The sequence below is a fragment of the Lepidochelys kempii genome, chromosome 8, assembly GCF_965140285.1.
Source record: "Lepidochelys kempii isolate rLepKem1 chromosome 8, rLepKem1.hap1, whole genome shotgun sequence".
NCBI classification, from domain to species: Eukaryota; Metazoa; Chordata; order Testudines; family Cheloniidae; genus Lepidochelys; species Lepidochelys kempii.
The window spans coordinates 12,303,211-12,329,782 of NC_136387.1; the positions used below are offsets into that span (position 1 = coordinate 12,303,211).

The window sequence follows — 26,572 nt, forward strand, 5'->3', positions numbered from 1 at the left end:
CACAAAAACAATTAGGAAGAAAGATTTAATGCAACAATTTTAGTTCATTGTTTTCCTCCATATTCTTATTCTTCGCCTTGTTACCACGATAGCTTTTTCCCCTTCATCTCAATTTCTCTCTTTTTTGCCTTATTTATTTCTGTTAAGAGTTTGTCTCATTTTTTTCCTCTCTTGCAGATTGCTGGCCCTCCCCATCCCAAGTACCCAAGCACCTTAAGTGATGTTTCTCTTGCAGCAGTTTTACTGTCTGGTGTCTGTCTGCTGCTTTTCATTCCATTCCTAACAAAGATTCTAATGTAATGATAGTGAACGTGTTTCCCTACACTTAAAGGAGCAGCTACAATTAGTGAGCACAGAGCTGCAATAGAAACAAGTGCAGAGGCACAGCAAACAGGGCAAAAACCATCATCGGAAAGAGCATTTCAGAAAAAACACATGGACATTATTTTTATTTAGAGGAATTAAAAAAAATATGAATATTGACATTGCATTTAAAAAACCTTGGAAGATTGTACATTGTCCAACCTTGCTGAAAATCCAACAGCGTTGAGCTGGAAATCTCAGAAGTATGTCTATCAGAGCTTTGCTCAGTAGATATCATCACGAACATTTCAAACCAAAGACGTTTAAAAAAAAAAGTCAGAATGCCTGAACCTGAAAGTGCTCTACACCAAACATATCAAAACCCACCACAACTCTGGGGGACATTGCAATTTACAGCACTGTCAAAAAGTTAGACAAGTCAGCACAAACTGTGTGAAACATCTTACATAATAAATAATCCTAACTACGAAGCCCGAAACATTTAAAGGGAATCTGATTTTGAAAATATCTGAGGTTTTGTTTTAACTTTGAGAAGATTTTCTTATATGTGCTACTTCTGGCTCCATTCAGGTGTTTTTTTTTTTGTTTTTTTTTAAACTTTCTTAGGTATCGTATTAAGGTTGTTCCTGGCAGAGTAAATGTATAGTGCTTAGTGGATATGGCCGGTTTTCTCTTTTTCTACATCTACAAATGTATTAGTATCTCAGAACTGGAGTGGACTTCAAAATATTTGATTTTTGGAAAAAATGAATTTATAACCATGATGCAAGCATTTGATTTGTTCTTCACTAGGGTTAAAGCAGTACATACACATAGCTATTTTAAAAGTATATATTTTTCCTCCACGATGTCAGGTCAGGAAAGCTTTCTACAAAAAGCCTTGTAAGTTTTCATCTTCTTGAAAGCTTTTTCAGCTGCTAGAATGACTCAACAATCTGTCACTTTGGTTACAGATAAGACAAGAGGTTAAAAAAATTAAATCTTGACAGTAACAATGTGAAACGTTAATGACTTCTGGGGATGAGGGAGAAGTGGGTTCAAAAAAGTTGACTCCCAGGAAGCTTTCATGTTCCACCACTGCAATAAGGGTCGTTTGTGGAGCCGACCTACAAAGCTAATTTTTTGTCGAAAGCCATTCTCTAATAGTATAACAACAGTCATCCTGAAAGAATCACATTAAATGTATATATAACACTATAAAAATGTGTCAAACTTTATGCTTGATTACAAAAGTGGTTTCTCTCTTTTGCTGAGATTTATTTGTTTTATTTACTCAAGGTTGAAGAATGGGAACAAAATCAAATCCTAAAATGCTGACATTTAGAGAAAATCTGAAAGCCATTTTTATACTACAAAATGTCTCATTTTACAAGAAACCCAAAGATTTAACTATTCTATTCCCCAAATGATAAAGGCAAAGTAGGAAGTAAAAAAGGATGGGGGGGAGGGGAGGGATATCTGTAAAACTACACCCTAATTGTTCTAGGACAAAATTCTAAACTCTGATCAGCACAGGGCTCTCACTGACATCAGTGGGGGTTTTGCAGAGGGAATGCATACGGAATAGGTCACAGAGATGCTACAGATTAGAGAGGAAAATTCTGCTCTTATATTGGCTGTTTTACTACTCCACAATAAACTTAAAAGGTGTGAACTACCCCTAAAATGTGAAGTTTTAAGTACACCCTAACAAATTCCAAAGCAAAGCCAAAATAATTTAATTTACATTATATCAGAATGTCAGGAAAATTAAAATCTGTTTTATTCAGTAGTTTTTCAGTGAAAAAACTATATAAACTATACTTTGCAATTACATCATGCCCTGACAAAGCTGGTCTGCTTTAAGACTGCTAACCTTAGTGAAGAGAATGAGCTGTCTCAGCAAATATCAATTTTGTGTTAAAATGTCAGCAAGGAAAAAATAAAAATATCTTAATTTACAATAAGCAGTGTGAACACCAAAGACAACAGAAGCCACGAAGTGTCAGACACCAGCCGCTGGCAGACAGGTTACTCCAAATATTTACAGAACTTTGTATCTTCCTTTGTTGGTTGGTTGGTATGAGTTTTGCTGCAATTAAAGAGGAAAAATAAGTCAATCACAGCACTAGTTGAAAACAGACAAGTGAACAGCTGAATCATTCATTATTAGAATTGCTCCGCAATAACCCTTTCTTTGACAGTTGGAAGGAATTTTTATGTAGAGTTCAGCAATTTTAAAAGTAGAGCAAAGCTAGATCAATAAAGGCACAAGAGCAATGGAACCCACGAGCAGCTGGGTTGAGAAGTGTCTGCTACCAGCAGTTCTGCCTGAGTCTAACGCAATATTATTGTAGGTTGCTCCACAAAAAGCCAAGGCCTGTGCTTCTGAAGAATTCAGAATTCCAGTCTCCCAATCCTTGATTTGCAAACGAGGAGCAAGATAACTCTAAATACAGAAGACTACTGCTCCTGGCGTGCTGCATGGAGCAACTAACCTCAACACAGTACAAACAACTAAAAACAAGAAAAGTTAAAAACCAATCTGTTACATGCCCAGCTCTGCCTAATGGAGCTAAAGCCAGGAAATGAACTGTTTTGTGAGGTAAGAACTAGCCCTTAAAGTGATGTCACAAAATTCTGTTGATGTCTTTTGTCTGCATAGAATACCTATGAGCCTGGGTTGACCCACGGAACAGAGAAATGTATTTTCTTTGCTGTTCGCCAGTACAGCATATTTTAGATCTGCAGCTTCCTGTCCCAGATATTAATAAAGATTTATGCTCTAGCATTGGTATAAACTTTCTGAAACATGTACTTGTAAAGCTTTAAAAAGCCAAGCACATTCTTCTGAAATACAGTATACTGTATTTCACTTACCAGTCTGATAAGTTCTTCTTTTATAAGCCTAGTGATTTCTGCCTTTGCTTTCTGCACAGCCAGTTCATTGGCACCTGGAGACAGAACAGGAAGAAACAAAATATTAGAATCTTTTCCACACACAACGCTGAAAGAGTAAAACTGCAAGTTACTTCTAGTAGCACCGTATAGGTTGCCAAACACATTTTAATAGTTTGCAGTTGAACTCTCGACTAGTGTTTATTACCAGGGCTGGTTTGTTTTTTTAAACAAAGGACATACTTAAAATTTCGAGTCACATTTCACACTACCCACAAACACCTAAAACAACAGGTTACTTTGCAGACAAACTCACATCAGCAATAGAGCATGCCAGAGTAAACGTAAGATTAATTGGGCCATAGGTTGCACACAATAGATTTGAACAGGTATGATCCCTGCCCAGTGCTGCTGGATAACAGCACCATTTTGTCTCTTTTCCATGGCAACTCAAATAAGGTCGCTCAGTTTCCTCTCATTTTTTAGCACCAAGTATATTCTTCTTGTTATTCTTTTTTTGAATATTTTCATATACAGCCACCATGTAAGCAAGCACCTTTAGTCTGGGTAGGATGTTGGTCCCGAGAGGTCTTCACATCACCATGATCCAAGTGGCAAAAACTATCGAGACAAATGAGTGGCTTCCCTGGGTGCCCACATTTCCATAACCAACAATGGTCTGGAGTGAGGACCCAAAGGTTACTACAATAATGATTATGGTTACTACCACAAGGATTCTCATGTCTAGTTTCACACTGTACTGGGGACATTTTTTTAAATTTAAATATCTGTCGTACTTACTCTCTATAGCCAAGTAAATTTTTCGTTCTCCTTCCTTGGGTTCTTTGCCTGGAGGGAAATACGTTCCTCTGATTGTAATGGCAGCTTCAGAATATTCACTGATTCTCTGCAGAGCTTCCTTGGAGGTAACCTTCCACCTAGCAGTCTGCACAAGAAAAAGGTATAGGAAGAGGAGCAGCGAGAAAGACATTTTATAAAAGAGGAACCAGAGGGTTAGCTGACATTCTAGACAGAAAATGTATCAACAAAATTATATGGTGAGAGCTATTTAAACAGAAATGTGTTCCAGGGCAAATGGGTTTTAATCAGTTCTTTTAAAAAATGAGCACCCACGTCCAAACAAACGTATGCCATAAAATACATTAGCACTGCTACCCCTTACTTCAGGGAAAGAAGAAGAAGAAAGGTGGAGGAAAGAGAATGATGGATGTACGGGACCACTGGAAAGAGCTTGCCAGTGTTTCCATTTCACTCTGTGGGAAGTTTAGAAGCTTGAAGACTGAAGTGTGAAAAAGAGTACTTCATTCACTTGGACACTGAGATTTCAACAGAAATAACTGCTAAGACACACTGTTACAAATTCTTTTCAAGAATGAGGCAAACTGCTATCTTGTGTATCACCTACTATGATCTAGTGTACAAAGGTAGGGGCATATGAAGAACAAACTCAGGGCTAGGATATAGCCCATACTGTGGTTATGTGCATGCAATTTGAGTCCCATTGAGAAAACTCATGGAATTATACTAAACATTTACACTGTACTTGCATTACGAAGAGCAGGCAGGAAAGAGCAAACTCGCATCTCTCTCACTAATTTTACTAGTCAGGTGATTACTCTTATTGGTATTAGAATAGCACCAAGAGGTCCAATGACTGGTCAGGGCCCCATTGTGTTAGACAACGTATAGACAGAGAGCAAAAGATAGTCCCTGTTCCAAAAGGCTGACAGTGGAGATTTTTTAGAAGCATAAATGGCAGTTATGCACTTAATTCCCATTGACTGAGTTAGGTGCCTAACTACTTTTTATGCCCCTGAAAATCTCCCCTAATAATCTTAGTTTAAGAAGAGATGTAATAATCAAGACATATGGGTCTGGACCAGAATTGTGGTAGTGTGGCCAAAGAAGAAAGGCCAGATCTTTTCAATATTACATAGGAAAATTCAATAAGATTTAGATGCTGACTGGATCAAGGGCAGAGCTTCACATTTTCATGTGGTAAGGAACAGTCTTAGAATGTGTCTGAAAGATTATGCATCTCTTACATGGTGCAGATTACACAGCTGAGCTAATGTCACGGAGCTTTATTGGATACAGCTGATAAAGATCTGAGACACAGACAAAACCTCTCTGTTGGAACAAACACATTAAAAACTTGTACAAAGAGTCTGCAGTAAAGCACTGTGTTAAGTGACTGGAATTAAAATATGATTAAAGAAAAAAATGATGCTTGCCTGTGGGAAGTCATTGATCTCTAATTCCTCCTCGTATCTCTTAAATGATTCACTTTGTCCTCCCTCCTGTTTTTCTTCCTCTTGTTTTTCTATGGGCACATAATTGAGCTTGGCATTTATCTTTTCAGCCAGTTGCTCTGCAATAGTTTTGGCAGATACAGTAGGAGCCTGAATTGTGCCTCCTCTCAAGATAGCATTTGTAGCCTGCTGCATCACATCCTGTAATAAAACAAGTCTACATTCATTACAAGGTACCCAGAGGCAGCACCATAAAAACCTGGCCTTTTCAGCACCAGAGTTTCATTACATTTCTACACATAATAAATGCCCATGTAGGCAGCTTCAACACTCTTCCCAATCCCGCCCAAAAAAAAAAAAAAAAAAAAAAAAAGCCTTGCTACATTTTCTACTCTAAATGCTATGGACATTCCAGACTGCCGTCAGCAAAACAAAACGTAATTTTACGTCATCCCATACACTTCTAGTCCAATTACCAAGCTAGGAAAAGGAGCATACGCTCCTTCCTGTGATAGAAATCAAAACTCGGCAGTGCACAAGGACTGCTTTGACAATATACTCTGTTCTTTAGTTCAGTTGGTCTCAACCTTTCCAGGCGATTGTACCCCTTTCAGGAGTCTGATTTGTCTTGCATACCCACAAGTTTCACTTCACTTAAAAACTACTTGCTTACCAAAATCAGACACAGAAATAAAAAAAATGCCACAGCACACTTACTGAAAACCTGCTTGCTTTCTCGTTTTTACCATATAATTATAACATAAATCAATTGGAATATAAATATTGCACTTACATTTCAGTGTATAGTTTATAGAGCAGTATAAACAAGTCATTTTCTGTATGAAATTTTAGTTTGTACTGACTTCACTAGTGTTTTTATGTAGCCTGTTGTAAAACTAGACAAATATCTAGATGAGCTGATGTAACCCCGGGAAGACCTCTGCGTACCCCCAGGAGTAGGTGTACCCCTGGTCGAGAGCCACTACTTTAGTTCATCCAAGACATTATACATTGTGAATTGAAATCCCCCAACACTAAACAAGAAGCTATCTTATACATAATAACTTTCACAGCAATATATTCTAAAAAGCTTAAACTTTCAGATGAACATTATTAATGCTTTATAACAGGAGTGAGTTGACTGCTGTTAACTAGGAAGTTAGATTTGGATTAAAATTTCCTCTTCCTCTTTAGTTCCCCCCCCTAAGAATCAAAGGTTCATGGTGACTATGTTGATTCCAAAGGTGGAAACTTCAAAAACTAACAACCCATCTTCTGCAAAATGGTACTAAAGTTCATATACATTTTAAATTAAATTACAGAGTTCTACAACCATGAGAAAACGTATTGTATATTACATACTTCAGCAGACAGATATTTTGTAATTATAATTTAACAAATCCGTTAGTCACTACTGGTAAAATTAGCTATAATTAACCCTTTGTGTCAAAGCAGATCAGGGGTTCCAGTTTTTGTGCTAATGCATTTTGTCACATCAAAAGGGTTACAAAACAGATAGTCAAAAGACTCATATGATTTACCATTAAGTACCGAATAAGAAAGCTAAATAGAACAATACGTTAACATGGCTGTAAAACAAAAATACATTCTATTAAACATTTAGTAAAAAATTGTTGCTTGGTAGAGAGGGTGACCTTAAAGTGAAAAGGGACCAATACTTGTGCCTCTGCTCCAAGATTCTTCTGAGCATTAATTCTTAAAGCTAGTCTTTTGGCAATTTCCAGTTTTTCTGCATTACCAGCTGTTGGTGTAGGAACATTAGATGTTCCCGGTGCTGCCATGTCTTTCACTCTTTTTTTTGAATTGAACATGCTCTCAATTTGTTCATCAATCTAAAGAATAGAACAAGGATATCAGTACATTCAGCATTATGCAATTCTTGTCCACATATGGTAAGAAAACATCCGTGTACATTTGCTTTATTTTTCAAAAAATAAATTTTGAATCTTGCAACAACAAACGTTGACAGAGCCTGCACAAAACTACAGTGCTACAGTGAGGAAGGATGATCTTTTGGTCAGGAAACAGACTGGGCATCAGGAGACTGGATGTCTATTTCTGGCCATGCCACAGATTTACTTTCTACCTTTAACAAGGGATTTATACTGAGTCCATCAGTTTCACACTAATTAAGGTTAAGCACTTTGAGATTCTCACATAGGAAGTGCCATTTAAGTGCAAACTGATGCACCAAGTTCTGTACACAAATCTCACCCTTCAGCTGTGGGAGACAGAGGAGGGCAGCGTTCACATTGTGAAGGCTACAGAGCTGGTTTGTGAGGGAGGATTTCCAGCAGTTCTTCTACAGCCTTTGTACCAGTAGTCAGAGTAATTTTCCAGATCATGGAAAAGGTAGCAAATATTAAGGAAAGGTACCTAATATGGATTTAGAAATGGGAAAAGCTGCTATATATTTCTTTCCATCACTATACTACAAGACTATTGTGAATGAGTGTGACTATTTTATTTTGTGCAAGATGATTAACTTTGCAAAGGTGAAAAACTGCTTGTGCCCTTTTGAATGGAATAATAGCCATATTTATCTTATTTATAAAATACCAGTAAGTGACAAATGGCAGATTTTTAACTCCTTATGAGGTCTATGCACTCATACATTACATACAGATTTACACACAAGAGGTATCTAGTAAGTTAGAGGGGTGTGTGGAATAGCAGAAATCCATGCATTCTGCAATTTATTACAGTTGTACCTGTATGGGTTATTTTAGTGAATACAGTGAAATCCCTTAAAAAAAAAAAAAAAACCAAAAAACAAAACACTTTTTCCCCCCCTTAATGCTTACATCAAGAGCAGTATCCTCATCATCTGAATCCTGCAGGCCAAGAGCAGCTTTTTGTAGTTTCTTTCGCTCATTAGCCAAAGCGTGTTCTGTTTCATCAAACTTGAATCCTTTGCCAGAGAATCCACTGCTCTTTTTAATAATTTTCCCCTCCTATAAACAGGAATGTTTATTTTAAAAAGTCACTTCAAACACTAAAAGTTTTAAAAGACACTTCCAGAACAATTGTGAATATAGACTATTTATCTAACTGATAATGATGTTAAATGAAAAAAAAAATCAAGACAAAATTAGGACATTTATCAGGCTTTTCAAACCTTGAAACAACTATTTTACAATGAAAAGTTTAACAGCTATTTTATATCAACTAAGTAGATGTAAACAAATCTTTTGAGTAATATAATTGTATAAACTGAAATATTCCCTGAGATAACAGAATTTTCTCTTTGGCAGACAAGAAACACATTATATTCAATTTTTGAACCATGTGCTCAAATAGTGTGATGGTGTGACCAATATAAATAAAATATAAATACTACAGCACCGTTGTTGTCTTTTATAGGATTTCTGAAAAAATAAGGTCTCAAGACAGCTCACATACACATCGTTATAACATCAAATTCACAAGAAGAGTCTTGAAAACACTTCAGACTCCAATCCTGCAAACATTTAACACCTTTTTGACCTCACATGAGTAGCCCCAATGAAGTTAGTGCGATTACTTAGGTGTGTAGAGTTATGTGCAAAGTAGCAAAACCACAAACACATGAAGGAAGAAAAAGGTTACTTACAGCCTTCTGTTGATCTTTGAAGTCACTCCAGAGCTTCTCCAGCTCCGCAGGAATTGGTTTCCCTGACAATTCCAAAGCCTTAATTATATCACCAGCATACCGTGCTTGATCTTCAGTAATGAAAGTGAATGCAAATCCCTATTGAATTTTAATAAACAACGTGAATTTAATCAGTATTAATAATCCATTAAGACCCATGACCTCTTTTTCTACTGAAGCATTGCAGCACAGGTAGTGCTGTTAAACTACATAAAAGTAAAACTGGATATTTTAATATGAACTTCCTTTTAAAGAGGAATATGAGCTAACTAGGGCTGTTGATCAATTGTGGTTAACTCACGTGATTAAAAAAATTAAATGCGATTAATCGCAGTTTTAATTACACTGTTAAATAGAATATCAATTGAAATGTATTAATATTTTGGATTTTTTTCCCTATATTTTCACATATATTCTATTCTGTAATTAAAACAAAAGTGGATCTTATAAATATTTGTACTGTGAAAATGATACAACAGTATTTTTCAATTCACCTCCTACAAGTACTGTAGTGCAATCTCTTTGTGATGAAAGTGCAACTTACAAATATAGGTTTTTTTGTTCCCTAACTGTACTCAAAAACAAAACAATGTCCTACAAGTCCACTAAGTCCTATTTCTTGCTCAGCCAATCGCTAAGACAAACAAGTTTGCTTACATTTACAGGAGATAATGCTGCCCTCTTCTTATTTACAACGTCACCAGAAAGTGAAAAGTCATTTGCATGGCATTTTTGTAGCCATCATTGCAAGGTATTTACGTGCCAGATATGCTAAACATTTGTATGCCCCTTCATACTTTGGCCACCATTCCAGAGGATGCTTCCATGCTGATGACGCTCGTTTAAAAAATAAATGCGTTAATTAAATTTGTGACTGAACTCCTTGAAGGAGAACTGCATGTCCCCTGCTCTGTTTTACCCGCATTCAGCCATATATTTCCTGTTATAGCAGTCTCAGATGATGCCCCAGCACATGTTCATTTTAAGAACACTTTCACTGCAGACTTGACAAAATACAAAGAAGGTACCAATATGAGATTTCTAAAGATAGCTACAGCACTCAACCCAAGGATAAAGAATCTGAAGTGCCTTCCAAAATATGAGAGGGATGAGGTGTGGAGCATGCTTTCAGAAGTCTTAAAAGAGCAACACTGATGCAGAAACTACAGAATCCAAACCACCAAAAAAATCAACCTTCTGCTGGGGACATCTGACTCAGATAATGAAAATGAACATGCGTTGGTCCATAGTGCTTTGTTTTGTTATCGAGAAGAACTCATCAGCAGCATGGACGCATGTCCTCTGGAATGGTGGTTGAAGCATGAAGGAACATATGAAACTTCAGTGCATCTGGCACGTAAATATTTTGTGATTCCAGCTATAACAGTGCCATGCGAACGCCCGTTCTCACTTTCAGGTGACACTGTAAACAAGAAGCGGGCAGCATTATCTCCTGCAAATGTAAACAAACTTGTCTGTCTGAGCGATTGGCTGAACAAGAAGTAGGACTGAGTGGACTTACAGGCGCTAAAATTGTACAGTGTTTTATTGTTGAGTGCAGTTTTTTTTGTACATAATTCTACATTTGTAAGTTCAACTTTCATGATAAAGAGATTGCACTACAGTACTTGTATTAGGTGAATTGAAAAATACTATTTCTTTTGTTTATTTATGGTGCAAATACTTGTAATCAAAAATATAAAGGGAGCACTGTACACCTTGTATTCTGTGTTATTGAAATCAATATATTTGAAAACGCAGAAAACATCAAAAAATATTTAAATAAATGGTATTCTATTATTGTTTAATCACGATTTTTTAATCGTACGATTAATTGCTTGACAGCCCTAGAATTAACTCGTGTGCTTAGCATGTAAAGTGATACAATAATTCAACCATTCACAATGAAATCTAAAGCTTTTTATTTAAGTCTGGTCATGGTTGTAAGTTTGGAACATGAAATCTTCCGACGTCACTCACGCACATTTCCAAGCATGAGCAGTATCAAATGTTCAGCAACAGAGCCAAATTCATGGGGAAGCCTTACTCCAGTAAGCATTTCCTAAGTGCCACACAAATTTGGTTCAGAACAGGAAGCTGAGTTTTAAAATTTAGACGACTGCCTTACTCTTGATGTCTCTAAAAACCTCACAGCGTTCATTATTTATTAATATTTGTATTACTGTAGTGCCTGGCCCTAGGATACCTTCTCATCGAATACCAAAGAAACATTCTCTTCTCCCAATCCCTGTTTTGGATAACTATATTAAACAAACAGGGCAGGGTTCTAAACACAGTTAAGAAGAACAAATAATTACATGTACATACTTTGTTGCCAGCTCGTCCAGTTCGGCCTGCTCTGTGCACATAATCTTCATAATGGTTGGGACAGCTGTAATTGACTACCAGCATTAGTTGCTTTACATCCAGGCCTCGTGCTGCTACAGATGTGGCCACAAGAAGTTTGCATACTCCGTTCTTAAAATCATTAATTATGCTGTCTCTGTCATATTGATCAATACCTGCAAGGAGCCACACAAAATAGTTCATTTTTAAACTCTGTGTGATTTAATTTCATGCATTTATTTTCTTTTGATTCAGAATAATAAAAAGCATCTTTACACAGGATCAGGGAACTTTCACCAATTATTTAAAATGCCAAAACCTAACACAAAATTCAATTAACTCCAGAACAATAAACCATTTCGTTTCTGCACTAGAGTAGCTTGAGCAAAATTATTTATGCTCCACTCTGTGTTCTAGATTGATTTCTCTGCCATGCAGTAGTAATTTAAGAAAGTAGGTGATGGAAACCTAACAGCCAACAGTTTTGTGGACTCTACAAAAACCCATTTCATACTCCCCCTACTGGTCTGCAATAGCAATGAACTACTACTGTTCTCAGAGATGTGTTACTGCCAGACCAGTTCATAATCCTGCTGCATAAAGAGAGATTTTGCCATGTTATGGCATTTTATAGGTTAAAAACACCATGTCAATTTCAGTTTCATTCAAACAGAGAAAAATATAGGTCTCTCAAATGAAAGACCACAGTGGCGAGGGAGAAAATATTCCAAGGTCTATAATGGTATTGTATGGAAAAAATTAAAACATTTCTTTAAAATTACCCAATCCTATTATTCTAGTTTAAAATAATGTAAACCCTTAAGATTGCATACTACCTCCATGAAGTGACATGCAGGGATAAGAGGCTCTCATTAAATCTTTCAGCAACCCGTCAGCATGTTCCTGTTTATCGACAAATATGATGACTGATCCTTTCTCTTGATAATGTCCCAGAAGCTCAAGTAACTTCAAGAACTTGTTCTCTTCTTCTATCACGATCTGAAAAGCAAACAGAACAAACAAAGAGACGTTGCACTTTCCACTGGATTATGGGCATTACAAACTCTTAACTCCTTTTATTGGGCTTTGATTATACGAATACTGTGAACAGAAGCTGGATTTTCTTTGTGTTGCATCTACAGAGAGAAGTGGGAGTATTAAAGCGGACAGTGAGCTAAGCTGGTCAAAACCTAGTAAAGAAACTAGTGACATTACTATCCGCAAAGGGGAGGGGAGGTGCACATGTGTTTGTTTATAGCAGAACAGCGTGGGGCATGGCTGGGGAAGCCTAGCTGAAGCAGGGTCAGGAGTCCCAGCTGGTGGTGGGTAGTAGGAGTGAGGGGCTCACCTAAGTGTGAAGCTCAGGCTACATAACCAAGGTAGTGTGCAGCCCTTCATTAAACTGCTGGCTGTGATGTGTGTACACAGCAACACAGGGCAGGAGACAGAAAGGAGCAACTTCTTACATGTTTATGATTTCTAAAGGGATGAGTAGGGGAAGGGGAGCTGGAACTGTTGGTGGGGAGCTAGACATTGTGGGGAATGGTGTGGTAGGTGGTGAAGACGGAAATAAAGACATGCCAGTAATAGAACAGTCAAGGTTTTTGGACATAACCCGTGGATGAAATTTCTCTCTTACCTGACCTGTTAAACAAAAAAATTACACATTGAAACATTTCACAGCACCACCATTATCCCCATTTCCTTATAACAAAATGTACGGGAGGAGCACTTAGGAATCACGTAACAATCATGTGTCCTAGTGGAAAGACCACTGGATGGGGGCTTTCCCTAGCTCTGCCTGCTGGGTGACCTTGGGGAGTCACTTCACCTCTCTGTGACTCAGTTTTCCATCTGTAAAAGGGGAAAATGATGTAAAGTTCTTTGAGATCTACTGATGAACAGCACTGTATAAAAGGTAGGGGATGGTCACTGAAAACTTACATCAGCATAGCTACATCTCAATGGTGTGAAAACTCCACTCCTCTGTGAGACGTAGCTATGCCAACCTAACCTCTGGTACGGGTAGCACTAGATTGATGGAAAAATACTGTCAATCTAGCTATCACCTCTCAGGAAAGTGGATTAACTATAGGAAGGGTTCTCCCATCGCTGTAGTTATTGTCTACAATGAAGACACATCCTAAGGTCACATCGACACAAGTTTACAGTGGCATAGCTGTACCACTGTAAGACTGCTCATGTAGTTGAGTTATGCCAACAGGAGAAAGCTCTCCCATTGACATAACAAAACAAGCAAAATGAGTGGTGGCAGCTATGTCACCAGGAGAGCGTCTCCCGATGACACAATGCTGTGCACATGAGGACTTATTCCGGCAAATTTATGTCACTCAAGGGTTTTTTTTAATTGTTTTTTTTTTTCCACACCCCTGAGCGACAAAAGTTTTGCCAACATAAGTGCTAGTGTAGACATGGGGTAAGAATATTACCTACTCACAGCAGCATATCAACTGCAAACGTAGGTGAGGACTAACTGACCATTAACTCCTACCAACAAACATTTTTCTTTCGGTTTAAAAAAAACCTAGAAATTAAATGGCAAAATGCTTCATTAATGGAGAGTTACGGTTGTCTGGTGATAGATATTCTGGCAGGGCACAAGCTAAGTCAGCAAACTCAAACCAGGAAATATAGAGTTACAGTAAACACCCTCTGACGCATGGCCAGAAAGGGTTAAACATCCTGCAAAATAAAATAGCCCTCAAAAGACATGTGGGGAGATAATGCTTGTGTTTTTACATATGTCTGAGTAGGGTACACAGTGTAATCAACAGTCCCTATCTATGCTGTATTATGATAATTCAGAGATCAAAAGAACATCCTAGCATTTAAATAAATTGTAAAAACGGGACATCTTGGTATTCACCTCTCTTTGAAATATACTGTGAATGGTGGAGGAACAAGCAAATTGCCTTATGTTAATTCTATAGCTAAGTACTGGTGATGGACCACCTTCAAAGTCATCTTAATTACCTTTTGTTCCTGGAGAAACTCCCAACTTGTCAAAGAGGACATGAAATTGTATAAAAAAATCCTTGGGTCCTGATTCTGTCTTCCCAGTTATGCTGGTGCACCCGGAATATGATATTTGGACATTGGACTATAACCTATTAACTGAATTCTGAAGGAACTCTTTGCAACTACAAAGCTCACCAACTGCTATGAATCTAAACCTCAATTAACTGAACTCATGTCTGTATGCATATTGATCTTTTAACCATTCTCTCATTTTTTAATAAATTTTAGTTTAATTAATAAGAATTGGCTGTAGTGTGTATTTGGGTAAGATCTGGAATATTCAATAACCTGGCAGGTAATGTGTCCGATCCTTTGGGATTGGTAGAACCTTTTCTTTTACATGATGAAATAAGATTTTCAGGAATCATCATATTTGACCTAGGTACCTGGATGGAGGCCTGAGGCTGGATCACTTTAAGGGAACTGTGTTGTTTGGACTTCTGAGTAACCAGTAAGATAATAAAGAAGCTGTTTTATGCTAGCTTGGTAAAGCTAAGTACTGGAATATCCACCAGCTTTTGGGGATTTATCTGCCCCATTCTTTGCAGTTCACTCTAATTGAGTGCCCACAGCTGGCCCCCACAGGGACCCCGGTCACACCCACTCAGCCTTAACTCTGCTCTCTGAGGAATGCCCCACAACACACACTCTCCCCGCCCCACCCCACCCCCCGTAATGGACAGGTACAAACTGCACGTCCCTTACACGGAGTCTATTCCACCGACAGACTACTACATTTGTAAAATTTAACAGCAACTTCAGACTCTTTTGCAACTCCTTCACACTTGCACACAAGATACCACCTAAACCTATACTTTCCCCTACCTAATCATTAAATCCACAGACTGCTCTCCTATCCCATCTCCCTGTTGACAATACCCACAACAAGAAGACCCCAGGGCCTGGTTACTGGCACAACCTACACAATTTCATATTGCAATGATGTAGACTGAAACCTCAAGGTACACATGCACCTCTTTCTTCTGATAGCACACAAGCTGCCCCAGTTTTTTCCTCCACTATTCAATACAGCTACACATAATGCAGGGATTGCAGCTGAAGGGCATGCTGACAATTTCCAGTGGCTATTGCTACCTCCAGGGGTGCAGAGCTAAGGCTAAGTGGGCATTTACCTTAACTCTATTTCCTGGTTTTCAGAGGTTTCAATTGTGCTGAGTTTGACGTTCTATCACTAGGCAATTTGAACTCTGCATTCACCAAGCTTTTTGCCATGTAACTGCATTAGTACTCACTAATATACCTTATACATTGCTACAGAAACGGTAATGTTCTAATGAAAAATGGCACATGAAAGAAGACACCACCGAGTAGCGCAGCAAAGCGACTATTTGGCAAGCCAAACTGACTACAAATATAACTTCATACTTATCCATTGATTTGGGCTGCAATTATTTGGCAAGGCAATTGTTTTCACATTCAGAGAATGTGGCCATCAGAGATAGGGCAGGATAATAAACATTTGATTTAAGCATTCCATTATAAACTTTTGAAAGCATAAAAACAAGAAAGGCCACAAATAAAAAACACACTTTAACGTAGCAATTCCTTTTAAACCCCTTTAAGCAATACCTTTGTTTGAAGAAAAATACCATTATACTAGGATTTAACTGACAAACCATAAGATATTACCAGATCAGCAGGATGTTTGAAAATTTAAAGAAACAACTGCACCACCTGCTAAGACCAACAGTCTAAAAATTCACAAGGTAAGAAGCACTTGTACAATGAACAAACTGTGGAACATATACTTTTAAAAAACATTCTTCATTACAGTTGTCATTTCTGAACTTCCATATAATCTAATGTCACATTAACTAGGATGGCAGCTCAGAAATGCCACTTCTTAACTGTAACTGACCATATACATTTAACGTTTTACCCACGGGAGGACTGCTTGCCTCGTGAGAACTTTCATGCTGCTGAGCTAGCCAAAATAGGTGCCGTTTTCTTTTAAGTAGTAGCAAACATTTCTGGAAACCTTCTGTATCTCCCACAACTCATTACACCAAACAAACAAGTTGTATCCCTTGGGCATACATGCAAGGGGGAAAATAATCTTATTTACTGACATAATTTTATCAATAATATGCTGTCCTTTCCAATCAATTACAAGGTAAGTCAAGTAAAACCGATTAGTTTTTCAAGTCAGTGTCTCAGATCATTGTTAACAAATTATTTACTACTTCATTGAGTGAAAGTATTAGAAGGTATTTTTAATGGTTTAAGCCCATAAAAATATCCAGAAGTAAAATAGCCTTTAATATATGATTTTGCATTCAGTATTAAATATGAATGTCTTATCAGAAATGTCTTATCACTAATGAAACAAAAAGATAAAAAAGATGCAGCCATGCAACACTCACCACTTCTTGTTCCACATCAGAACAGACAACACTCCTGCCCCCAACTTGTACCTCAATTGGCTTATTCAGAATTCGGCGAGCTAATGCCTCCATAGCTCTGGGGAAGGTGGCAGAGAACATGACTGTCTGACGATCAGGTCTGATGTTGTCTACAATGCGCATGACCTGGTTGAAGAGTAAAATTACAATTAATACCAAAAAGTGTTCTACACAAGACGGAATGGACTTCACAAGACTTCACGCTTGCCTGTCAGTTTAAAAACTAAGGAATAATGGCTTTGCACGGAATATAAATATAATTTTGCAAGTTTTATCTTCTGGAGTCTGTGTATGCTCACTGGAAAAGCAGCAGAAATTGCTGGACGCAGTAGAACCACTACAGAAAAGGAAAAGGGTGGGATGTTGTAGTGCTGCTTTGAGGCACAACACAAGCCTCACAGTCCAGGGGAACAAGGGTGGTGGCCTTCCCAACTCTGGAGGAATAAATGTCCCTTGGCATAACCTAGAAGCCTCAAGCTGCCTGTGAATGGGGGCCTCACCACCGAGATTCACTGTATTGCTATACAGTCATTTCCAGGGCTTATACAAGGAGATAATGGAGCCTCTAAGGCAGCGGGCAACAGCCTTACAAAATGCCTGCTCTGAGGGAACAATCCCCAGCCAGCTATGGGGCTCCAGAGGGGTTCAACAGCCCATTCCAGGTCTCTAAATCAACAAATATATAGAAATATATTTATTGGGGGAAAACCACACATGCTTTCTGACATAGACAAGAGGTTACTGGGTAACCCTAAAGTATGCCATGATTAAGGCTATGATTTAGTCATGGGTATTTTAAGTAAAAGTCATGGACAGGTCACAGGCAACAAACAAAAATTCACAGCCTGTGACCTGTCCATGACTTTTACTAAAAATACCCTTGACTGAATCTTGGGGAAGGGGAGGCAGGCGCTGTTCACAGGTAGGGGGCGGGGCCAGCAGCAGTACCGTCTGCCAGAGGCCAACAAACACCGGCTGCTCCGGCCACCCCCAAGACCACTGCTCAGGCGGTCCCTGGGCCAGCTGCACTGGCCGCTGCTCAGGCAGTCCCCGGGGCCAGCTGTCCGGAGCTAGCTGCCAGAGAAGCAGCCAGCACAGCTGGCCCCAGGGCTGCTCCAGCAGCAGCCGGTGTGACTGTTTCTGGGCACGCCTAAGCAGCTGGCTCCAGAGCCATCTGCTTTGGCAGCCCTGGAGTCATCCACACCGGCCACTACAGAAATCATGGAGGTTGATGAAAGTCATGGAATCCATGACTTCTGCAACCTCTGTGACAGACACGGAGCCCTAACCATGATCAAAGCAAAAACTCAGTCAGCTTACAAACTGTCACCCAAAACCAGCACGCCTTGCTGACCAGGGGCTGGTAGTCTCATCATATGACAGCATTGATAATATGTAGGTTTAATCGAATTAGTTCTCCCCCTCTTTACCTGTGCCCAGCCAAATCCTTTAAGAAAGAACAATGTGCTGAAGCCTAGTATGTCCTAAAGTCACTTCCATTGCCATCTCTCCTTCACCACTACAGTCAAAACTTAAAATCCACTCTGCCATTCATTACCTGAGGTTCAAAACCCATGTCAAACATTCGGTCTGCTTCATCCAGTACAACATATGTAACTCTGCGAAGGTTTGTCACCCGACCTGTGAAAAAGGAGAGAGAAAAAAAGAGGAATCAATATCATACAGAACTCTCTTTCCCCTCAGGAGTAATTTTACGTAAAATGTTAAGTATTCTGACTAGCTTCTAACAAACAAAGTAAATTAGGGTGGGTTTTTTTGTTTTAAGGAATTCAGCATATGTGTTTTAAATTTCTTGTTCTAACGACATATACATTCTGGCAAATGTGTAAGGATGCACAAGGCCCTTTATTTTGTCAAACTCTTCTTGTGCGTACCATCATAGGGCCAGAAGAACCTGTAAAATTCAGAAAACAGCCCTCGCCAAAACACATCATAAAACTAAGACTGAGATGAAACAACGAGCCACATCAGCCATTATCTGACAGCGCCACCTAGGAAAAAACATATTAGAGATTACAGCGCATGTGTGGAAGGCAAAGTTCCAGTTCTAACTGATGAAGCCTCACAAAATTTCCCTCTATATTATACTCTGCAATGCCTCATTGGATTTAGAAATAATGATTTGAGGATAGTAGTAATTAATTGCTAATAGAATAATAAAGTGTAACCAACATTTTACTAACAAACATATGCATATTAAAACCTGTCTATTAAACCCGCCAAGATAAAAAGTAACAAGAACCCCAGTCTTTGGTACAAGTGAAATCAAAGCAAGCAAAAAGTTGTACATCTGTACAAATATCTCATTTTGAAATGGTCATGGATAAACAAGTTACTAGCCTTCCCAAGCAGCAGAAAAAGGCACCCCTTAAAGAGTGAATATAAAAACACTGAGAGGTGGAGAAAAAAAAAAAAAAGGTGAATTAAATAACATTATCTTTAAAAGATGTTGACAGAAGAATACATTGGATTTCAAGCAATAATAGAGATAAAAAATATTTCTTAAAAATCTACATATTTAACATGTTAATATTTGCATCCCCAAATAATAACTCTGCAAAATTATTTGGGAACAGCATTAATGTACCTACCTTTGACGGTTTAAGTCTTGGAAGCCCAGTTCTATAAGTCTTGAAGGAACTTTTTCCACAGAAGTTAAATAATGTCAACAGTTTATTAGTGGTTTGATGTGGAATATTTTAATAATCAAACGTTGTCTAACAAGCATGCAATGATTACAGTAAACCAAAGCCTCTTAAAGCTGCAGTATCTCATTTTAACCTACCCAGGTATTTGATCTGGGAAGACACTAGTTTTAATTTTTTCAACATTTTAAATAGAAGGTCATTCAGGTAACAATTTTTGGTTTTTAGCAACAGATAAAGGCAAAGTCTTCTGTACAGCTACGTCTCTTTTATGCAAAAGTGAACTGCTGTTAAATTGTGCTAATGCTGAAGATCAGTTATTGGGCAATGGAAAGTCAAATAAGCAAGCATTACATAAATAAGCCTTTCTTTATCTACAGGCTTGTCTACATGGCAAGTTAATCCGCAGCAAGCTCGGTTGTGAATCCACAGCACACCAGCTTGCTGAACAGTAACATTCCCTATGAGTACTGCTACAGCACACCGAAAATGAGAGCAGCTTGACTCACTGGTACTTGAAAGCATAGAAAGCCTTTAGGATTTTCAGTGAGCGACAGCAGTGCCGCATGGGACATTACGGCACAGCAAGTTGGTGAGGTGTAGATTCACAATCTAGCTTGCTGCAAAGTAACTTGCCATGTAGACAAGCCCTAAACCACCTAAGAGTACCAGAAATCTGGAGTACAGAGTTATAAACTGACTGCACATATAAACTCTTAGAAATTCTTCAAGCATGTTACAATGCCTGTCCTTCAAAAATGAAGCTAATAATTGAAGAGAGCCATTTTCATTGCTGTACTTTCTGAAATGCCACAAACAGATATCACAGCTTCAAGAGATGTAAATAAAAACCAGAAGACATTTTATAAAAAAACAACATGATTTCCTGAATTTGTTAATTAGAATTACAAAATAAATATATAAAAATCTCTCTAAAGGAATGAAGTTTCTACTCACCATTATTAGCTGCTAACATATCAATCATACGTCCAGGTGTGCAAACAATAATTTCAGCACCTCTTTTTAGTTCAGCAATCTGATTTTAAAAACAATAAATTAAATTTAACAAACCATTTGAAGTTTTTATGGATTGAATGATTTATGTAATTTTTTTTCATTCACTGTGATTAACCATTCATGTTTAACTATAAATTACAACAACATTGGTAGAATACTGATTATTTATTTCAAGATTTTGTTTGGCAATTTCCTTAGTGTTTGGAAATTACTTTTTAAAAAACAATGATTTATGAAGACCTGGAGTTGCTACAATCTGGAGCAGAGCACACGAAAGGGCTAGGATTCCTACATAACTTAGCGTTCGTCTGTATATTATAACAAACCCTACATATTATGGCAATTCCTGTAGGGATCTTAAAATATCTCTACAGCTGTGAATATATTAAGTTCTATCACATATGGTTATGGAATTTATAAATTCTGTCGTTTCCATTGGTTAATAAACACTGCATAACTTCAAAGTTAATCCATCAAGCTTTATGAAAATAGTCAAAAAGCATTACTCGTTAAAGACAAATCAAACTAAAAGACAGGTTTCAAACTAAAAGAGTTCCTCGGCCTTCTTTTTTGAGATAGGAGATATCAAAAAAGTTAAACTTTTTGGAAACAGGAAATCCTTATTTCAAACTATCATATCCCACAAAAGCTTTGCTTAATTACCACCAAACTATATTAAAAAAAATATTGTCAGACATATGGGCCATACATGAGAAACTTCAAACAGATTGACTGACTTCTGGCAACATATGCTTGCGTGCACGTGCAAAGGTGGTAGTGAGGGGAAGTCAAAAGCAGGCTTTTAAAAGAAACCTAATTGCTACCAAATCTCCAACACATAGAGAAAAGCAAAAATGAGAGTTCAGAACTAATATTGGATTTATGGGAAAACACCCACCGAGCAAAGCTGGTAAATGACGGATGTTCTGTGATTTCTGATAAACAAAATATGCTTTAAGTGTACCTGTTCACTGATTCCTGTTCCTCCATAGACACAGACAACTCTAAACCCAAGTGTCTTTGAGAACTTCTTACATTCCTTGGTAATTTGTAAAGCCAACTCTCGAGTCGGGGTCATGATGACAGCTAAAAGACAAAGATATTAAAACAGTAACCACAAAAAATTTAGGAGACGCTGATCCTTTACATGGCAAAAATCGAACCTTTATGGTGAAGTTTAAACCATCTCTTTTAGACTAACAAAACTGTACTGTATAAATTATTATCTGTTCATTTAAAGAACATTATTTCAAGAGATCTACAGTAGCTGAGGCTGCCCTGGAACTAAAAAATAAACTTGACCATAGTTCCAACACCACCCTGAAAGTAGAATAAATGATAAATTCCTCCTTTCAAGTATATGGAAATGTGTAGTTGAGTGGAAATGCAAATGTTCCCAAGTACAAACCATACAGCAAAATACATTTTTGAGACTCATTGTGTTGGCAGAACCTTCAGTGCTCACTTTAAGAAAAAAGCCTCTCAGGGTTGACGTACAGTCATGAAATACATGTTCCTCCAACATGCCAAGAGAGGAACTGAAGGCCCCTCTGCAAATCTTATAGAAGCATATAAAGAAATATCTGACAAAACAAATTGAGAATTCTGTACTTCAGGTCTTAAAATGAGTAAGAGGACTTACACTGACTGTTAAAATCACGCATCAGCCCTGTGCCAATTTCCAATGAAAAAATCAAAGGGTGCAAACTTCCCTTTCATTCTTCCTAACAAGTAGTTCTATATAAAGAGATATAGTAAGCAAAAAAAATCCCTCAATGTACATGAAACAGATGTACAATTAATCTATTTGCCGAATCAGAGCTTAAAAACAGAGCTGTGCCAGAAGAAATGTTTGTGGTAGGTTCTGTGGCATCATCCCAGAGCTCATTCTACCTTCTGGCAAGGGGAGATCAGCCCCAAAGTTACACACTGATAGAGGGAATTTATATCACGCACAGAGTTCTATCATCACGATATATCCTAGCCACAACTAGTGCATTTAAACACAGTTCACTAGAAAAATCAAAATCAACACAGATGTTTAAATTATGGTATCCAAGACTTTGAAATTTATCCCCCCCCCCCTTTTTTTTTTTAATCTGTCAATATCTGAAAACAAAGATTTGTACCTATTGGACCTTCTCCTTCTTCTAATGACCTCTGATCCATGATGTGTCTGAACATAGGCAACAGAAATGCAATGGTCTTTCCACTTCCTGTTTTAGCAATGCCAATCAAGTCACGTCCACTCATAATTGCTGGTATAGCCTGAGTTTGGATGGGAGTGGGCTTTTCATAGCCATGTCTCAAAGAAAGAAAAACAAGTACTGTCAGGAGCAAAAAAGGATTTCTCATAAATTGGACATAATCCTGATGAAAAGATTTACATATTCTACTTGAGTGGTAGCTTTAGTTCCATGCAAAAATACAGCACAACAAATACAGAGTGGAGAAATGTGTGTTATGTAATTAGTGGGGAAGAATAGTTTATAATTGCCCAGAAGAGCAATCCTGAGTGAACACCTTAATCTAGATAGTTGGTATACATAGTACCATACAATGAGAATATGTAAAACAAATAAGTACCTGGCCTGAACACTCCACAGTATAACACCACAAGGACACAATGGAAACAACTGATATTTCGGTTCATAAACTGTTCACTTACTTCTTAAGTGAACTAAGAATCTTCATGGAAATACCACACTGTACCCAGGTTTTGATTGGCTTCGGGCAGCCTTTTCCCTTGACTACAATTCCCTCCATTTCCAGCCTGTATACATTTACCTCTGAAAAAACACACTATGGATTAATACACAATCAATCAAACTTCAAGTGTTTCTCTGCTTTCTGATTCAAAGTCTACTTGAAATGTACTGTCTCTGAACATGATGCAACAGATTTTAGCTAGCTACAGACACAGATGCTGAGTATGTAGAAAGTGTAGTGAAAAACTTTCAGTGAGCAGGTCACAAGTATAACTAAATGGAAAGTAACAGTACATCAATAATACTCACTGATGGGGTGATTCAATCTCCCTCCCCCACCTCCAGCCTGTCAAGTTGCACCAAGAAAATTCCCTTGCACGCTTCAATTCCCCTCTGTAACTAATAGGGTTGCTGCTTTATGTCAATGACTCAAATTATATGTACATCCCTTTTCGATGGTCCACAGAATTTTGGCTTTATGTCCAAAGGATAAGACCTAAAGAACTCACTGGTGTCATGCATATCTAAATTTGACAGACATTATCTTCCATTAAAACTACCCTACAAAATTAATTTTTATTTGCCATTACCATCTAGGGTCATTTTAGCCAACTCTGGAACTTCAACATAGAAGTTTTTCCTGAAGGGCTCATATTCTATCTTTCCATGATCCACTGGTTCCAACAACTTCCTCTGTTTGGTCTGATAGCCTGTCAGGGCAGTCTGAAGATCAACTTCCTCCTCTTCTGACGAATACTGTACAGATAATAAATCAAAAATATATTCAGTGACAAAAACCCTCTTCAAAAGGTTTGATTTTTCACTGACATAGTAATGGAACATTATTGAGTGGGGACATTTATCTCTTCCTATACTGCACCAAAACCATCTATGAGAGGGAGAATTACTTTAAGCTTCAAGGATCTCCCTAGTTTTACATACATTCATTCTTTTGGGAACTTCCCCTCTCACCACTCCCCACCTTTTCTCCAGCTCCCACATTGTTTTCACCAATCTTAACTGACATCTGGAGAGCACTTGCCATCTAGAACTAGTCAACAGTGATTCAGGAAAAAAAGAAGATTCTCATGCAATGGAACTTATCCAGCCTATTCAATTGCCAGTGCAGAGCGGAGAGATTTAAAACCTATTTAAGGCCTAAAAACCACAGCACCTTATATGATAATCGCTTGATATCCCTTTTCTCGAGTGTTATGTGAGTAGTTTGGACACAGGACGAATTGCTCTGATAAGCTTGGACCCAATAATTGTGCAGGGAGGCTATGCAAGCCCCCCTGCAGAGTATCAACATTGCATATTTATTTCATACAGCCAGTGTAAGACAAGTTTATTAGTTGAGTTTGGAGTGCTACCTAATGGAAGCACACGACTGGGAGTCAGAAGACAGGCATTGTATTCCTGTCTTTGCCACACCTGCTGTGTGACTTTGGGCAAAAAATCAAACCTCTTTGGCTCCTGTTTCTCAATTTGTAAAAGGAAAATATCTACCTCCCTGGGAGCAGAGATACTTAACTCATTAATGTTTGTGAAGTATTTTGAGATCCTCAAATTAAAGGCACTTTAAAAGTGTGAAGATAATTTAACTATAAACGTAAGACCCAGATTTTTTATAATTAAACATATGCAAATGGACATGTAACTATTGTGACTGAATATGTGGGCTCAGTAGCTACATACATAAATGACCACTTAGATGTTCAACTGGTCATTCACATGCAAAACTGCCATGACTGAATACATAATTTCAATAACTGTATATAAATTGTATGTGCACCAAGTTTAGACATCCACACATCAACTCAATTATATCAAGACGTTATCAACCTAAACAACTTGATCCATTAATTTAGCTTTCATTAATACCATGTTGTCCTTACACAAAACCATGCGAGCTGCGGTGTTTTTTAAATTAATCTGTGTCAGCTCTATTTTGGCCATGATTCAACAACATACATAAGCAAATGCCAAACATTTAGCATGTAAGTAGTACCACTGAAGCCAACAGGGCTACTTGTGCGCTTTAGTACTTTGCTGAATCATGGCCTCTTTTTGCAAAAAAAACGAACAGCCCATTTCCACAATAAACACCTAAGACTTTTCAGTTACCTCCATTGCATCTTGGTCATTCTCCATGAGCTCCCCTTTCTTCTTTTCTGATTCCGCAGCTGCCTTTTTGGTTGTCACCACGGTTACTACTTTGGTAACAGTCGGCCCAGATTTCTAATAAAACAGTTAAGGAAAACCATTATACTACCACAGAGAGCATGGAAACGCACTACGCAGAATGTACAAATTCTGTATACTCCTGAGTGGCTTTGCTCCCACTTCCTGAGATGAGATTTCCTCAGGGTTAATATCAAACAGCTGATTTGGGGAGATAAAAGGTTATGGACAGGTAGGCATTACATGTAGTTAACCTCTTGTCTGTTTGCATCATTTCCCTCTTAAAATGTGTTCTTCAATATCATTTTTCCTATATTAAAATGCTAACACTACTTAAAATAGATAAAGACAAGCTTAATTTTTTACCTTTTCACTCCCACCTCCACCTTTCACACTTCTCATATTAAACTTCTTGACCTCTTCTTTAACTTCTTCCATATAAGCATCCAGTGGATCTAATTCTTCATCTTCAATCTCCTCTGCTTCTTTTTCCCCTTCTGCAGTCTCCTCCTCGTCATCTAGTAGGACAGAGAAATATTTTTGTTTAAATGAAAAACATTTGCGCTTATGAACTCCAAAATCCTTATTTTTTCCTGCATTTCGTACAATGCAGTTGTACAGAACCCTGAAAAATGTTTATAAAGCGCATACAAATGGGGGTGGAGGGGACGACACTACTGTAAACTTACAGAACAAAGGTGAAGAACATCATGAGAATAGAAGTACACCCTCTCTACAGGGGTAGAGCCAGCCACGGGGGAAGAAGAGTATCTTGGAGCAGAAGGGATGGGAATCTTCTTATGTTGTCTAAGGGTTTAGTCACCAGTCAGAGAAACCATGGAATCAAAGGCCACCCTTCCCCATTGATACCACATGGGCACTTTCCCTTCCCCTTGGAAGCGGAATGTTCCCTGAAAGAAGACACTCAGTCTGGAGACGCCAGGGGAGCCAGCATGCTCCCGCAGCCTGCAGGAGCTCCTCTAATGCCAGGAGTGGTCATTTTAAAAGACTCCTCCTCTCTTGGGGAGATGTCAGGATGGAGATTCTCCACAAGGGTTGTGAG

The 26,572-nt window shown here is 38.1% G+C and overlaps 1 protein-coding gene across 2 annotated transcripts in view; it reads right to left on the reverse strand.

Annotated features, from left to right (window-relative positions):
* Positions 1 to 420: 420 nt before the first annotated feature.
* Positions 421 to 26,572, reverse strand: part of DDX46 (DEAD-box helicase 46) — a 36,902-nt gene continuing 10,750 nt past the window's right edge. Inside the window, exons 6-23 of one of the 2 annotated variants that reach the window (XM_073355535.2) lie at positions 25,876 to 26,027; positions 25,453 to 25,566; positions 23,916 to 24,081; positions 23,286 to 23,406; positions 22,747 to 22,922; positions 21,582 to 21,703; positions 20,558 to 20,636; positions 18,493 to 18,575; positions 16,896 to 17,060; positions 12,309 to 12,471; positions 11,455 to 11,648; positions 9,088 to 9,225; positions 8,300 to 8,449; positions 7,154 to 7,327; positions 5,457 to 5,675; positions 4,003 to 4,147; positions 3,184 to 3,257; positions 421 to 2,395 (exon numbers count right to left, since the gene is read on the reverse strand). In XM_073355535.2, coding sequence (XP_073211636.1) covers positions 2,348 to 2,395; positions 3,184 to 3,257; positions 4,003 to 4,147; positions 5,457 to 5,675; positions 7,154 to 7,327; positions 8,300 to 8,449; positions 9,088 to 9,225; positions 11,455 to 11,648; positions 12,309 to 12,471; positions 16,896 to 17,060; positions 18,493 to 18,575; positions 20,558 to 20,636; positions 21,582 to 21,703; positions 22,747 to 22,922; positions 23,286 to 23,406; positions 23,916 to 24,081; positions 25,453 to 25,566; positions 25,876 to 26,027 — 2,483 coding nt within the window. In that variant the 3' untranslated portion in view covers positions 421 to 2,347. Of the gene's footprint in view, positions 2,396 to 3,183; positions 3,258 to 4,002; positions 4,148 to 5,456; positions 5,676 to 7,129; positions 7,328 to 8,299; positions 8,450 to 9,087; positions 9,226 to 11,454; positions 11,649 to 12,308; positions 12,472 to 16,895; positions 17,061 to 18,492; positions 18,576 to 20,557; positions 20,637 to 21,581; positions 21,704 to 22,746; positions 22,923 to 23,285; positions 23,407 to 23,915; positions 24,082 to 25,452; positions 25,567 to 25,875; positions 26,028 to 26,572 lie in introns of both variants that reach the window. The other variant, XM_073355534.2, reaches the window with a different exon arrangement.